The sequence below is a fragment of the Dreissena polymorpha genome, chromosome 16, assembly GCF_020536995.1.
Source record: "Dreissena polymorpha isolate Duluth1 chromosome 16, UMN_Dpol_1.0, whole genome shotgun sequence".
NCBI classification, from domain to species: Eukaryota; Metazoa; Mollusca; class Bivalvia; order Myida; family Dreissenidae; genus Dreissena; species Dreissena polymorpha.
In genome coordinates, this window is record NC_068370.1 from 22651751 (window position 1) to 22667101 (window position 15351).

General features: G+C 36.4%; 1 protein-coding gene across 1 annotated transcript; it reads left to right on the top strand.

Annotated features, from left to right (window-relative positions):
- The first annotated feature begins 286 nt into the window (after nt 1–286).
- LOC127862449 (deoxyhypusine hydroxylase-like) lies at nt 287–13558 on the top strand. Its single transcript, XM_052401571.1, has 5 exons — nt 287–663; nt 7229–7305; nt 7638–7887; nt 10497–10646; nt 13008–13558. The coding sequence occupies exons 1-5, from the start codon at nt 393–395 to the stop codon at nt 13211–13213; spliced, it is 954 nt and encodes a 317-aa protein (XP_052257531.1). The 5' UTR covers nt 287–392; the 3' UTR covers nt 13214–13558.
- The last annotated feature ends 1793 nt before the right edge of the window (nt 13559–15351 follow it).

Here is a 15351-nt window from a genome sequence, read left to right on the forward strand (position 1 = left end):
AGTGTATCGCTTTGTGTGTCTAGTGTCGCCCTTGATGAAAGAAGGGCGAGATTATAGATGGCACTATCCGGACTCCGAAATTTACACATCTTTATAGATCTTTGTTGAGATGAACATTGGTCATCTATCCGTTTAACTATTTGCTCTATATTTTAAGAAATAAAAAAACGAATTAATGATGAAACGATTAAGAAATAACCACCCTTGTTAAGAAGCGAAACTTCAAGTGGTTTAGTGGAGTCGTTGTTGATAATATTCGTGTTGCTGTAGTGTAACCGTTTAATCAATTGTATTGAATCAAAGCGACCTAACCATCATTGCAACACATTGTCACACGATTCGGACGTCGACATAAATTTACCAATTTATAGTATACAATAACATCTTTCGAAATGTCATCCGAATCTATACAACTAATTGGGAAGATATTGAATGATCCTTCGAAACCACTTAAAGAAAGATTTAGGGCTTTGTTTACCTTAAGAAATCTTGGTGGAAAGGAAGCCATTCATTTGATATCCGAATCTTTTCACGACGAGTCGGCTCTCTTAAAACATGAGCTGGCCTATTGCCTTGGACAGATGCAAGATACATATGCTATACCAACTCTGATTAAGGTGCTGGAAGATACTGATCAAGAAGCGATGGTCAGACATGAAGCAGGTAATATACTTAAAATAGACGAGTGTTCAAGATTGACTGTGTTCTGTAATGTAAATGACAACTGTCTTCTTAAGTAATTTGTATCAATTGATTAAAATCGTGGCTTTTATGACAGACATATCACACAATACATACCATATAATGGAAAACGTAACAAAATATAATAAATGTTAACTAACCAATTAACGTTATTGACTGGAAATCGTACTAGTGAAAAATAAGTTTTTACCTAAGTTATTAAGAAAAGAGACAACGGTATACAGACCATGGACCATACAGCCCATATTTGCTGACCATACGATCCAGGTTTGCAGACCATACGGACCATATGTCTTTATGCCATGGAGATTATTTTAATACACGAAAAACTACACTGCTAAGTATGTTGAAACTAAAAAACGGGTCATGAAACATTTGTGTTCATGATTATTTCAATAAAGTTATTCATATTCTCAGATTTGTAACTCATTTAATTGTATCATCAATTAATTATTTTAACTGTGGGCATTACAAGAACATGCACATTTTTCATGTCTTATATCTATTTTAATAAAATTGGACATTACTACGTGTTTCTATTTTAACACATAAATGCAAACAACACATGCTTTATCTATGTATCATTATAAAAATAAACATGTTTTTTTACCTATTTAATACATGTTATTAAAATTTAGCAGTAAAACGTATATTTTAAAATGTCAATAGGGGTATAACACTCACATTAGTGACTCATATTATTGCATATCGAATACGCCCTATTTATGACACTTACTGATAGATGTTATCTATAACAGTAGTTGAGAATAAACCATAATTTATTTTCACTTCTGTAATTACCAATTAAACGTAAAGTGCGACATCGTTATTATTGTTGACAAAATCGGCTTATGTTTGCATCTCTATTACTCCCAATTTATGTCACATATTGTTTGATGTTAACAATTACACTAATTGATACTTGATGTGTCATTTAACGATGACATAATAGAACAGTTGCCGTTAATTGCCACATCAAATTTATGTTTGATATTTTATCACAATCCTAAATGAACATGAATTAACTATAAATTCATATTAAACTATATTTAAACAATATTAAAGGAGTGGAACACGAAATGAATATTAATTCTGACATGTTTCGTATGGTCCCCAAATGCTTACCTTAATGCCATCGTTAATCCAATTTTTATAACAATTAAGTTGACAACTTTAATCTGATGTTTATAACAAAAACGTTTAAACGATATGCACTTCCACTTCTATCTTCCATTTCTTTATAGAAACTTAGTTTAAACCACACTATTTTATTGTATTCATATCTAAATATACATTTATGCATGATAAACACACACTCCAAAATACGTTTTTAACACATACTTTACTGTTAAAAAACACCACGTCCGACATGTCCTTAAATTCCAGAGAGTTTAGATAAAACTATTGTGTTTCGTCACAGAAATGACGTCACACGATGTACTACGTAATATATTTCGTAATATAAAATATTTCTAATTTCGGTGCGTGTAATGTGACGTCATTAAATGGGTCAAAGTAGTCCGGTTAGTATGGTAATTTGGAATTGGAAACAGCGAGTAGCGTAATTCGGGATTTTTTATTTCAAAGATTGATACAACCTTTATTTTGTTAAAAGCATTAAACAGGTATATAATAAATCTCTTTATTTATATGCTAAGTTTCTTGGATGCAAGTCATTCGAATACATGTATCAGAGAAGCGACATGTATTATTTAAAGCAGCCCTGACTGTTTCTAGATTGATAAAAAATTTCTGGTTTGCTTAAGGAAATTAAAATCCTGTTACAATTGATACTTTGGCTAAAAATGAAATGTGTTTTTTGCTCAGTAGACAAATTTGTCTTTGAGAACCATGGGTAAAGGATATTCAAGTGAGAGTGTGTTTTTTCTAGAATCTACACTGAACTTAAAACTTTTGCATCACTTTTCCCGTTTTTAAAAGTATGTTTCACAAAACTCATAGACAGTATATAAAGACAGTTTACCAAGGACTCTGTGGTCATAAAAAAAAATAACCATGATGTGTCTGCATAAATTGTCTCAATATGGAAATATATACAATCGTCAAAATTAGTTTTGATTTTTATTTAAATGTCTTTAAACAAATAGTTATACCCCCACAAACGAAGTTTAGGGGGGTATATAGGAGTGAGCTTGTTGGTCTGTCTGTCGGTCGGTCCGTCTTAAGTGTCCGCTCTCTTATTATCCCCATGCATTTTGAAAAGCGTGGGGATATTGTGGTTATCTTCGCCGTCTGTCTGTCCGTCCTGGCCACTATCTCCTCCTACACTATTAGCACTACAACCTTGAAACTTACACACATGGTAGCTATGAGCATATCTGCGACCCTGCACTATTTGGAATTTTGATCTGACCCCTGGGTCAAAAGTTATGGGGGTTGGGGTGGGGCCGGGTCAGTAATTTTCACTCATTTTTATCCCCATGCTTTTTGAAAAGCGTGGGGATATTGTGGTTTTCTCCGCTGTCTGTCTGTCTGTCCTGGCCACTATCTCCTCCTACACTATTAGCTATACAACCATGAAACTTACACACATGGTAGCTATGAGCATATGTGCAACCCTGCACTATTTGGAATTTTGATCTGACCCCTGGGTCAAATATTATGGGGGTTGGGGTGGGGCCAGGTCAGAGATTTTCACTCATTTTTTTAGGTTATTTTACATTAACTTCTTCATTTCTACACTGATTCACTTCAAATTGATACTGAACCTCTCTTATGACAAAACGGTCAAACTCAACTATGCATGGCCCCGTTGCCAACCCTGGGGCGCCACGCCCACATAGACCACACCCGCCCAAAATTGCCTTTTACTATAATTTCTTCATTAATACACTGATTCACTTCAAATTGATACTGAACCTCTCTTATGACAATACGGTCAATCTCAACTATGCATGGCCCCATTACCAACCCTGGGGCACCCCGCCCACATAGGCCACACCCTCCCAAAATTGCCTTTTACTATAACTTCTTTATTTTTACACCCATTCACTTCTAATTGATACTGAACTTCTCTTATGACAATACAGTCAATCTCAACTATGCATGGCCCCATGATCAACCCTGGGGCGCCCTTGGGTCAAACATGCGGCGTGGGGATACGCGTCGGCCTCTGCCGCGCCATTTCTAGTTTTAGGTTATTTTACATTAACTTCTTCATTTCTACACAGATTCACTTCAAATTGATACTGAACCTCTCTTATGACAATAAAGTCAATCTCAACTATGCATGGCCCCATAACCAACCCTGGGGCGCCCCGCCCACATAGACCACACCCACCCAAAATTGCCCTTTACTATACTTTCTTCATTTCTACACCGATTCACTTTCAAATTGATACTGAACCTCTCTTATGACAATGTGGTCAATCTCAACTATGCATGGCCCCATTACCAACCCTGGGGCGCCCCGCCCATATAGGCCTAACCCACCCAAAATTGCCTTTTACTAAAACTTCTTCATTTTTACACTGATTCACTATTAATTGATAATGATCATCTCTAATGACAATACGGTCAATTTCAACTATGCATGGCCAACCCTTGGGCGCCCCTGGGTCAAACATGCGGAATGGGGATACGTGTCGGCCTCTGCCTTGGCGAGCGCTTTCGGTGTTCGAGCCGAGCAACATAAACTTCTCTGTATTCAACGCTAATCCTAGTATTCTATTTATCCCATTTGATTTTTTCAACGTGACATTTAACATAAATAGATCTAATAACCTTAACAATAATTTTAATTCAGTCATAAAAGCGCTTAAAATCTAACAAATGTAACCATGCGTAGTGATATACATGTATTTGTTCTGGTACGCAAAATAGTCTTTAAAAAATTCACACACAAACTGTAAAACAAGTAAAAATATCACCATATGCCTATATTCTATTTTACGCAGTATGCGAATTTTAACACATTACGACCGCGAAAAGAAGATTTTACTTTACTATAATTTATTTTATTTTCGAAAGAAAATGATCAAAATCCAATATGGCGGCGATTGCTCCTGACAAAATGCTGTCGATGTCAACATACATGTACACCATCGACGACCTAGTTCTGGCTACCATAACTTTAAATGTCGCTTTTTATGATTTTTGACTGGCGCGACTTTGTACAGGTCTGTCAATACTAAATAAACTGTACGCTGAAGTTTCTTTAGCTATCGAAGACCTTGACAATTTTGACGAGTAAACAGACAATTGCAGCGACTGACACTTTATTTGACAAAATATACAGGGCAATACGTTTTCCGACTTCGGACGATGAATTTAAGGACGCGCAGAACGTGTTTTTTATATAATGTTATGGGTATGCCGTGTGTGATCCGATGCATCAATGGCGCCTATGTTAAAATCATTTCCCCGAGAACAGGGAACGACAAAAGTACAAACAAAAATCAAAACACGTAAGAACTAGTATCTTACCTTTAGTTATCCTTTAAAATCCATCTAATAATCCATTTAACTCAATAATTGACGATTTTGCATCTAGGGTCATTAATAATTATTTTAGCATAGTTAAATAAAGACCCTTATGCCATTCTATCACTTTATTCAAATGAGTTTATGAACGCGATAAACTTTCTTCTTCGTCACACGCTACGTCATTTACTCTACATTTCTGCTGTTCAAATGAACCGGAGCAGTTTATCTAATAATAGCCGTTGGTAAACTCGGTTGCATTTGCAGATTTCTGCATACAAACATAATTATGTTTAAACTTGCACAATGTTTTATTTATCTATGGTAAATACACTTATTGTACGAGAAAATAATTTAATATATAAATACACAAAGAATGGAAAACATTCCAGTACACAACAGATAAATGAGTAGAAAATACCCGTGTAAAAAATGGGACGTTCCCAATTCCAGTCATTCGGTACCCCTCGCAGATTATCATAATCGGACTCGGGAGAAATACGGGTTGAAAGTAGTCCGCCCACGTGATACCATTCTAAGAATGTTACAACAACGAAAACAATAACAACGACGGCGTCCATAATTCCTGTAGAGTTTGTACTTGCTCTGGCTTCAGAGCATAGAAAATCCCCATTTTCATCTTTGCAAAATGTAAACAACTCGCAAAACCGGCCATGTTTGTTTTTACTATATAATTTTGATTCGCGTAGGCCCGCGTAGTTGGACCGCAATACCGCTTCCGAAATGTGTATTCATACTATCTCCTTCGAGGTACTTATCCGATGTTTGACGGAAAGGGCCGAGAATGTGCGATTGAATTCCAGTGTGGTGCTATTTTTACCATCTTATACTTTACACAGTTCTATGCCTAACGTGAATTAAATAGGAAAGCAAACATAGCAGATTATTTATGAACTGTGCGATATGTGTATGGCTTGTTGTACATTCTTAATATTTAAGTTAAATGTCAAAAGTATATGCTTTGGTGATAAACAATGCACATTACACTAAATAATGTCGTATAATTTTGAAGCTCAAGTTTTGTCGACTTTGTTTCTTATGAAAAATCATTCAGTGGTAAAGTAAATATAAATAAAAAAATAACAAAACAAAAATCGTGTAATTTTATATTTTATTTCAACATTTCTTTTGGTGAATATGTCATATATATTTTTTCTGCAAAATATGCACATTTTCTTTTAATGGGTGACCTTAAAATTCGATCAATGAACCAAACAATATCGACCTAATTTTAGCGCATATCGCATGACGTCATTTAAAAAGTAGTCCGTGCACGCGACAGGTATATTCCACAGTGTTGAATACAAGCAAGTATATTCCACAACGTGTTATACCGTCAATGTCGCGGTGAAAATGGGATAAAAGTTGTTTTCATCCGATCTTCACCAAACTTGGTCAGATATTGTATCTAGATTATGTCTAGGTCAAGTTCGAATATGGGTCATGCCGGGACAAAAATGAGGTCAAGGGGTCACTTAGTGCGTTTAAAACATTGAGCATGATGTCCGCTCTCTAATTCAAGTAGTTTTCATCAGAGCTTCACCAAACTTGGTCAGAAGTTGTATATAGATGATGTGTAGGCCAAGTTCGAACATGGACTATGCGGGGTCAATACTAGGTCATGGGGTCACCTAGTGCGTTTTAAACATTGAGCATAGTGTCAGCTCTCTAATTCAAGTAGTTTTCATCAGAGCTTCGACAAACTTGGTCAGAAGTTGTATCTAGATGATGTGTACCGGTAGGTCAAGTTCGAACATGGGCCATGCCGGGTCAAAAACAAGGTCACGGGGTCACTTAGTGCGTTTTAAACATTAAGCATGGTGTCCGTTGTTTTTTGTGAAGACAACATTCAAAATATTCTGTGTCAATGCGGAATGTGGGGGTATTCGTCACGTCTGTGACGAAGCTCTAGTTTTGTTTAAAGATCACATCTTACTCTTCTCTTTAATAGTAAGATCCTGGGAGTAAATAAGTTTCATATACATTTAACTTTTAAGTCATTTTCAATTTTTCAATAACTTACATCCATATAACAGAGAATGTTATTCATATGTTTATGCAGGTGAAGCACTTGGTGCTATTGGAAGTCCAGAAGTCTTACATGTCCTTCAAAAACATGTTGCCGATCCAGTGATAGAGGTACACAGCTTTATTGCAATATAAGCAACACTGCCAATATCTTCTTGGAAAAAATAGATTAGATTAAGGCATACAAAATCCTTTTAGTGCTGGCCCCAACCTGGCTATTTGCAACATAACATCATCTTTGTCATCATTTAAAAAGGATAAACATACTTAAAGAAATTATCAGATTATCATTGTTATTTTGAACTAGCTATGCTGAAATCAAGCTATTGCTAGCTTCAAATGTAAGTCTTGTGACGTTTCAGTTTCAGGAAATAAAAGCTTGAAACTGAGACAAAAATAAGAATAGTCGAGAGTGCAGTCCTGTAATAGCTCCTGTCTTGTAGGTAGCTGAAACATGCCAGATTGCTCTCTCAAGGTTACAGTGGCTCCAGAACTCGGAAAATGAAAAAGGGACTCTTTCTGAGAACCCCTACTTTTCCGTGGACCCAGCCCCACCAACCAAACAGACAGACGACGTAGAGAGCTTGAAAAAGACTTTGTTAAACGAGACGCTATCTCTGTTTGAGAGGTATCGGGCTCTGTTTTCATTGAGGAATCTGGGAACTTCAGAAGCAGTTGTAGCGATTGCTGAAGGTGAACTTTGTACACTTATTATTTGTAATATTATAAATGTTCACTACATTAAGGATTGTACAAGGAGTGTCATATATATTTGTTGTTTTATAAAATTGTATCTTAGCAAGTTGTAATTTTTCTTCAGAATATGTTGCTTGAGCCTGTTTTTGAAAAAGTTTAATTTGCCAAGAAATTAATGTGGATGTCTTTGTGTAAAAACACAATAAGATTATCTCACTTAATCATGTTGTTTTTAATTTATCACAACATTTTCATCTGTTGTATTCTTTTAGAGTAAATATTTACATAATTAAAGCACCTCCAAATAAGTAGTATTAACTTAATGTGTCCATCCTTAAATACATCATATCTTCATGTCAAGTAGTTCATGGAAAACACATTACACCTAGACAAGTCCATTTCTGTTTTCATAGTGATTCATTTTTGTTGATAAACTTTTGACAGAAACGCTGTTTCAATATTCTGAACTACAAGATACATGCGGCGGCAATAACGGCCAAGGGCCGCCCCCTTCAAAACAAATTGTGCGCCTTCTATGTTCGACTGTGTGCATGTTCCACAGTGATTGTTTTTTGCTCAAAATTACAGCCGATTTTCGGCTGCTTCCCTATCACAAAATTCCACGGTTTTTTCCAAAAAATCAGACCAAAATTTCAAAAAAAAGGCCCAATTTCCAAAAAAAAAATAATTTTTTTTAAGAAAGAAGTCACTTATGACTTTATTATGATTTCTTAAATCTAGATGTCAACTTTATTTTTAAAACATCCTTCAAAATATATATTTAATTTAGTCCTTTTTGTCGATAAATTTTATTGATTGAACAAAAATCCCATTTTGACTAGAATCCTTTTCCCAAAATGGCTAGAAAACCCCCTTAATATGCACTTAAAAACAATATTTATTCTGTTACTTATAATCATATTTATAATGCTTAATTTTTCCCAATTTCATGGTTAATCGCGCTATTTTTCCCAATTTCATGGTTATAGCGCTAATTTTCCCAATTCAAATGGCACAGGCTGTAACAAATAAAAGCAAACAAAATCACTGAATTAAATTGCAAGGACACAAAACCATTATTTAATCTCCTACAATTGCAAATGTGTCAAAAGTAAAATACTTAAGTTCATACATCTAAGGTCTTTTTACTAAATAATGCATGAGCATGACATAAGCAAATTTAATAATTTTTTATTTCTAGAGTGTACTAGAATAGACATGTCCTGTAAAACAGTGGTTTTCCTCGCTTCATTGGGAAGACCAATTTCATGGTTAATCGTGCTATTTTTCCCAATTTCACAGTTTATCGTGCTAATTTTTCCAATTCAAATGGCACAGGCTGTAACAAATAAAAGCAAAAAAAAAATCACTGATACCGTCTAGTTACTAAAGACAAAATACAGGTATAAACAATCAAACAGTTGATTGTAATGTGTGCAAATTCTGACGGGCCGTGTGCAAAGTATCGTGTCTATCAATTGCAACAAAAATATAACGTATGCAATGGACACATAATGAATACTTACAGAATTGACTGATGTTTGAAGTTTTATACCAGAGGAATTGAAATGTTGATCTAGGCGTGATTTGTATGAAATTTTGTTAATTGCATTGGTACAAATTTCCTTAATCAATAATGCCCCAAATATTCGTTACGTTACATTCATTCCTGTCAAGATAATAGAACTAAACAAATGTACTTAACTGAATCGTTTGTTTTAAAATTTATCATCCTAATAATGATGTTCCTAGATCAATATATTTATATTTCGTATGAATACAACACTGAACATATCTTACATATCTCATTTCATGTACATGTATCTTGTCACTGTGTATTTGGACAAAGATGAGCTTGTAATGCATAGGTTTTATCAATGTTCTGTTATTTTCATGACATGAAGGTGTTCTGTTTTGTTCATAAGATGAAGGTTTTCTGTTCTGTTCATAAGATGAAGGTTTTCTGTTCTGTTCATAAGATGAAGGAATTCTGTTCTGTTCATAAGATGAAGGTATTCTGTTCTGTTCATAAGATGGCGATGTTCTGTTCATAAGATGAAGGTATTCTGTTCTGTTCATAAGATGAAGGTATTCCGTGCAGTTCATAAGATGAAGGTATTCTGTTCTGTTCATAAGATGAAGGTATTCTGTTGTGTTCATAAGATGAAGTTATTCTGTTCTGTTCATAAAATGAAGGCTCATGTGTAAGACCTGGCCTCTTTACTCAAAGGTCAAGGTCACGTTTCGACTTTAAAGGCTTAATTTGGCAATAAGACATCTTGAAAACTTCTGTCTCAGCCATAACTTTGCCATAAATTTGATGTTCAATGTATTTCAAATTAACTTGGCTCTACAGTAATCAATCATAATTTTCATATACTAGTAACTAACTATGTAGCTGTTACAAATATTCACTATCAAATATGTGTTCACAGTCATAATATTGAAAGAAAATGTACGCTACACTATCAAAGCAAAAGAATAGTCAAGCTTGCTGCGCGAATGGTTGCTAGTAGTCAATGTCATTATGAATAAGGTATTACTAATAATATCAAAGCTTTAACCTATATGGACAAGTATGCTGACTGTGACCATCTTAATTGCAGGATTGAAGTGTAGCAGTGCTCTCTTCCGTCATGAGATAGCCTACGTCCTTGGCCAGATACAACACAGTGCATGCATTGACCAGCTCACGGTGAATCTGAAAGACCCAAAAGAGAATCCCATGGTCAGGCACGAGTGTGCAGAGGCGTTAGGTACATGTTATGTTATGTTATGTTTGGGTTGAGAACATTTAGTATTGTTTGCTCACAAACACAAGTATTCTCAAAGATCTTTAGGGAAATTTTTATGCTCCCCCAAAATTTATTTTGGGGGGAGCATATAGTCGCTGCTTTGTCTGTCCGTCCGTGTGTCTGTGTGTCCGTCCGTGCACAATTTTTGTCCGGGCTATTTCTCAGCAACTAATGACTGGAATTCAATGAAACTTTATGGGAAGCTTCAATACCAAGAGAGGATGTGCATAATATCAGCGGGTTCTGGTCGGATGATTATTAACAGAGTTATGGCCCTTTGAAATTTTCCATTAACTGTACATATAGTGCAATTCTTGTCCGGGCTATTTCTCAGCAACTAATAACAGGAATTCAATGAAACTTTATGGGAAGCTTCACTACCAAGGGGAGATGTGCATATTATCAGCGGGTTCTAGTCGGATGATTTTTCACAGAGTTATGGTCCTTTGAAATTTTCAATTAACTGTACATATAGTCCAATTCTTGTCCAGGCTATTTCTCAGCAACTAATGACCGGAATTCAATGAAACTTTATGGGAAGCTTCACTACCAAGAGAAGATATGCATATTATCAGCAGGTTCTGGTCGGATTATTTTTCACAGAGTTATGGCCCTTTAAAATTTTCTTGTCCCCCCAACTACTGTGCCCTCAAGACGTTTCCTTTTATGTGTATATATAGTGCAATATTGTGACAAAAACAACTTTGGGGAGCATCACCTCTCTCAGACGGTTTCTTGTTATTTTGGTTGTGCTTAAGTGAAAATTTAAGATTACATTTTTTGCTCACCTGATTGCTCAGGTGAGCTTTTGTGACCGGTCTTTGTCCGTCGTCCGTCCACACTCTAGAGGCCACATTTATTGTCCGATCTTCATGAAACTTGGTCAGAAGCTTTGTCCCACTGAAATCTCTGTCGAGTTAGAAACTGTGTCGTGCCGAGTCAAAAACTAGGTCACTAGGTCAAAAAAAAGAAAAAACTTGTAAGCACTGTATAAGTCACATTTCATGCCCAATCTTCATGTAACTTTGTAAAAATGTTTGTCTTAAAGATATGTTGGTTGAGTTCAAAAGTGATTCCCGTCCGTTGCAAAACATGGCCGCCAGTGGGTGGGGCAGTTTTCCTTATTTGGCTTTAGAGAAACCTTGTAAACACTCTAGAAGTCACAATTTTTTGCCCAATCATCATGAAAGTTGGTCAAAACATTGCTTTTTTTGATATCTCGGACGAGTTTGAAAATGGTCCAGATCGGTGAAAAACATGGCCGCCAGTGGGCGGGGCATTTTTCTCTATATGTATATAGTGAAAACATGTGAACACTCTAAAAGTCACATTTTTGGCCCAATTTTCATGAAATTTGGTCAGAACATTTGTTTCCTTGATATGAGAGTTGAGTTCGAAAATGGTTCCAGTCAGTTGAATAACATGGCTGCCGGGGGGGCAGTTTTCCTTGTTTGGCTATAGAGAAACCTTGTAAACACTCTAGAAGTCACAATTTTTTACCAATCATCATGAAAGTTGGTCAAAACATTGGTTTTATTGATATCTCGGATGAGTTCGAAAATGGTCCAGATCGGTGAAAAAACATGGTCCCCAGTGGGTGGGGCATTTTTCTCTATATGTATATAGTGAAAACGTGAACACTCTAGCAGTCACATTTTTGGCCCGATTTTGATGAAATTTGGTCAGAACATTTGTTTCCTTGATATAAGAGTTGAGTTTGAAAATGGTTCCGGTCAGTTGAATAACATGGCTGCCGGGGGGGGGCGTTTTCTCATAACTTTAAGAAATTTTCTAAATTTTCTCTAAAGAAGCTTTATGGACCCAGAGCATGAAGTTGTCATGGTGAGCTGTTTAAGTGTATGGCGGTATGTCGACAATTGGCTTTAAATCACATATCCAAAACTGCTGTGTGAAGTGGCTTAAGCAAGGCATAAAGCTCTTTCACAATTTTTCATATATTTCATACTATGAAAAACTCATTAGAAATCTCCTTAACCAAAACTGTTAGGGTCATAGCTTAGATATTTTGCATGAACCACTGCCTAGAGATCCTTTGGCTTTACCAACATTATTCTAACAATGGTCTTGGGTCTAAATTGGCCCAACCCTAGTCCATGATGGGCTGGCATATACTTTCTTTTAAAAAATTCAGAAAGGAATTGACAATGGTCTAGAGGAGATCTGCACGTGGTTAAATTTTTCCCCTATCTCAGGGGTTATGGATGTTCCTTAAAAACTTACAAACTCCAAGAAAGTGTAAAAATAATGATTTCCAACTGTGTTTATCAGCTCGTAATATTAGCTGAATAACCCGCATTGCAGGTTCAATAGCAACAGAGGCTTGCATGAAGATTCTGGAGGAGTATGTAATGGACCGGGAGCGTGTCGTCAAGGAGAGCTGTGAGGTGGCGCTAGACATGTGCGAGTACGAGAATAGCGAGGCTTTCCAGTATGCAGACACCATGGCTCGACTGAAACAGGGCGAGAATCTCATGACCACAGAGGAGATTGTTACATCGGAACATTGAACGCTGAAATTATGACTTTTATGATTATTAGAAGTGGGGGAAGGAAGGCGTCTTCATTCTTATCAGGGGATGAGTTGGTGGTGACAAAATACATTAACAAAAATACATGTATATAGTAATTTGTAATAGTATGTCGTGCTTGAAAACTATTAATGATTTGTAAAACACAACTGAAATTTGTGGAAACCATCTAAGGTTAGAAAGTGATTTTATATAATATAAATGATAATAGAAGTTAAAAAGTTAATCTTAAAGATCAAGGTCAGTTTATTTTCAAAATGTTTCCTTGCCTAATGTAAATGTGAAAGAAATTTTGCCAAGAATTGAAATGTATTGCTTTGTTTGCTTATTATCCCCACGCTTTTTGAAAAAAAGGTGGGGATATTGTGGTGATCTCCGCCGTCCGTCCGTCTGTCCGTCCGTCTGTCCGTCCGTCTGTCCGTCCGTCCTGGCCACTATCTCCTCCTACACTAAAAGCACTAGAACCTTGAAATTTACACACATGGTAGCTATGAGCATATGTGCGACCCTGCACTATTTGGAATTTTGATCTGACCCCTGGGTCAAAAGTTATAGGGGTTGGGGTGGGGCCGCGTCAGAAATTATCACTCATTTTTTTAGGTTATTTTACATTTACTTCTTTATTTCTACACCGATTCACTTCAAATAGATACTGGACCTCACCTATGACAATACGGTCAATCTCAACCATGCATGGCCCCATTCCCAACCCTGGGGCGCCCCGCCCACATAGGCCACACCCACCAAAAATTTCCATTTACTATAATTTTTTCATTTCTACACGGATTCACTTCAAATTGATACTGAACTTTTGTTATGACATTAGGGTCAATCTCAACTATGCATGGCCCCAATCCCAACCCTGGGGCGCCCGCCCACATAGGCCACACCCACCAAAAAATTCCATTTACTATAATTTTTTCATTTCTACACGGATTCACTTCAAATTGATACTGAACTTCTCTTATGACATTAGGGTCAATCTCAACTATGCATGGCCCCATAACCAACCCTGGGGCCCCGCCCACATAGACCACACCCACCCAAAATTGCCTTTACTATAATTTCTTCATTTCTACACCGATTCACTTCAAATTGATATTGAACTTCTCTTATGACAATACAGTCAATCTCAACTATGCATGGCCCCATTACCAACCCTGGGGCGCCCCGCCCACATAGACCACACCCACCCAAAATTGCCTTTTACTATAATTTCTTCATTTCTACACCGATTCACTTCAAATTGATACTGAACCTCTCTTATGACAATACGGTCAATCTCAACTATGCATGGCCCCATTACCAACCCTGGGGCGCCCTGCCCACATATGTCACACCCACCCAAAATTGCCTTTTACTATAACTTCTTCATTTCTACACCAATTCACTTCTAATTGATGATGAACTTCTCTTATGACAATACGGTCAATCTCAGCTATGCATGGCCCCATTACCAACCCTGGGGCACACCTAGGTCAAACATTCGGCGTGGGGATACGCGTCGGCCTCTGCCGCGCCATTTCTAGTTTTAATTTGAAACAAGATCTTATTGACATACACAACATTTTCCACTGCACACTCACACTGTATAAATTTTTGGAGAAAAAATATTTATTTATGATTTACTGTTGTTACTCTTGTGTGTCAGATGTAAATGTTGCTTTAACGAAAAAAATCCTTTCTTAAAGGATTTGGTTAACTTGATTATCTGTGTTGCAAAAAGTTTAATGTTGAAAATAGAACACTAGTACTAGTTCTTGCTTTTTATTGGTATCGAAATCAAATCGACGGTGTTGAACCGGTTTTTCGATGCATCAAACCGAATCGTAACAGCTCTAGTGGTGGGGGGGGTCGGGGCCCTTCAGATAGTGTAAATTGAAGACGTACAGGGAAATATATTTTTGTTTCAAAGCATGACTACATGTTTATATTCTCTTATGTTTTTAAATAATAATAAAATACTTTGCTACATATGCTTAATTACATTTAAAGCTCAACTTTGGTTTTATGAAAATAGCTGGTAACTGGTAACATAAAAAAGTGTTATCCGAAATTTAGTTTTCTTTTTTGCCTCATACATGTACAACTAACATTAAGAGGGGAATCATCACTAT

What these genes read in the sequence shown, in the direction of transcription:
- LOC127862449 (XM_052401571.1), top strand. Translation starts at nt 393, where the DNA reads ATGTCATCCGAATCTATACAACTAATTGGGAAGATATTGAATGATCCT. An exon ending in GATGGTCAGACATGAAGCAG is followed by an intron (nt 664 to 7,228) that starts GTAATATACTTA and finishes ATGTTTATGCAG; the next exon opens with GTGAAGCACTTGGTGCTATT. An exon ending in CGAGTGTGCAGAGGCGTTAG is followed by an intron (nt 10,647 to 13,007) that starts GTACATGTTATG and finishes CCCGCATTGCAG; the next exon opens with GTTCAATAGCAACAGAGGCT.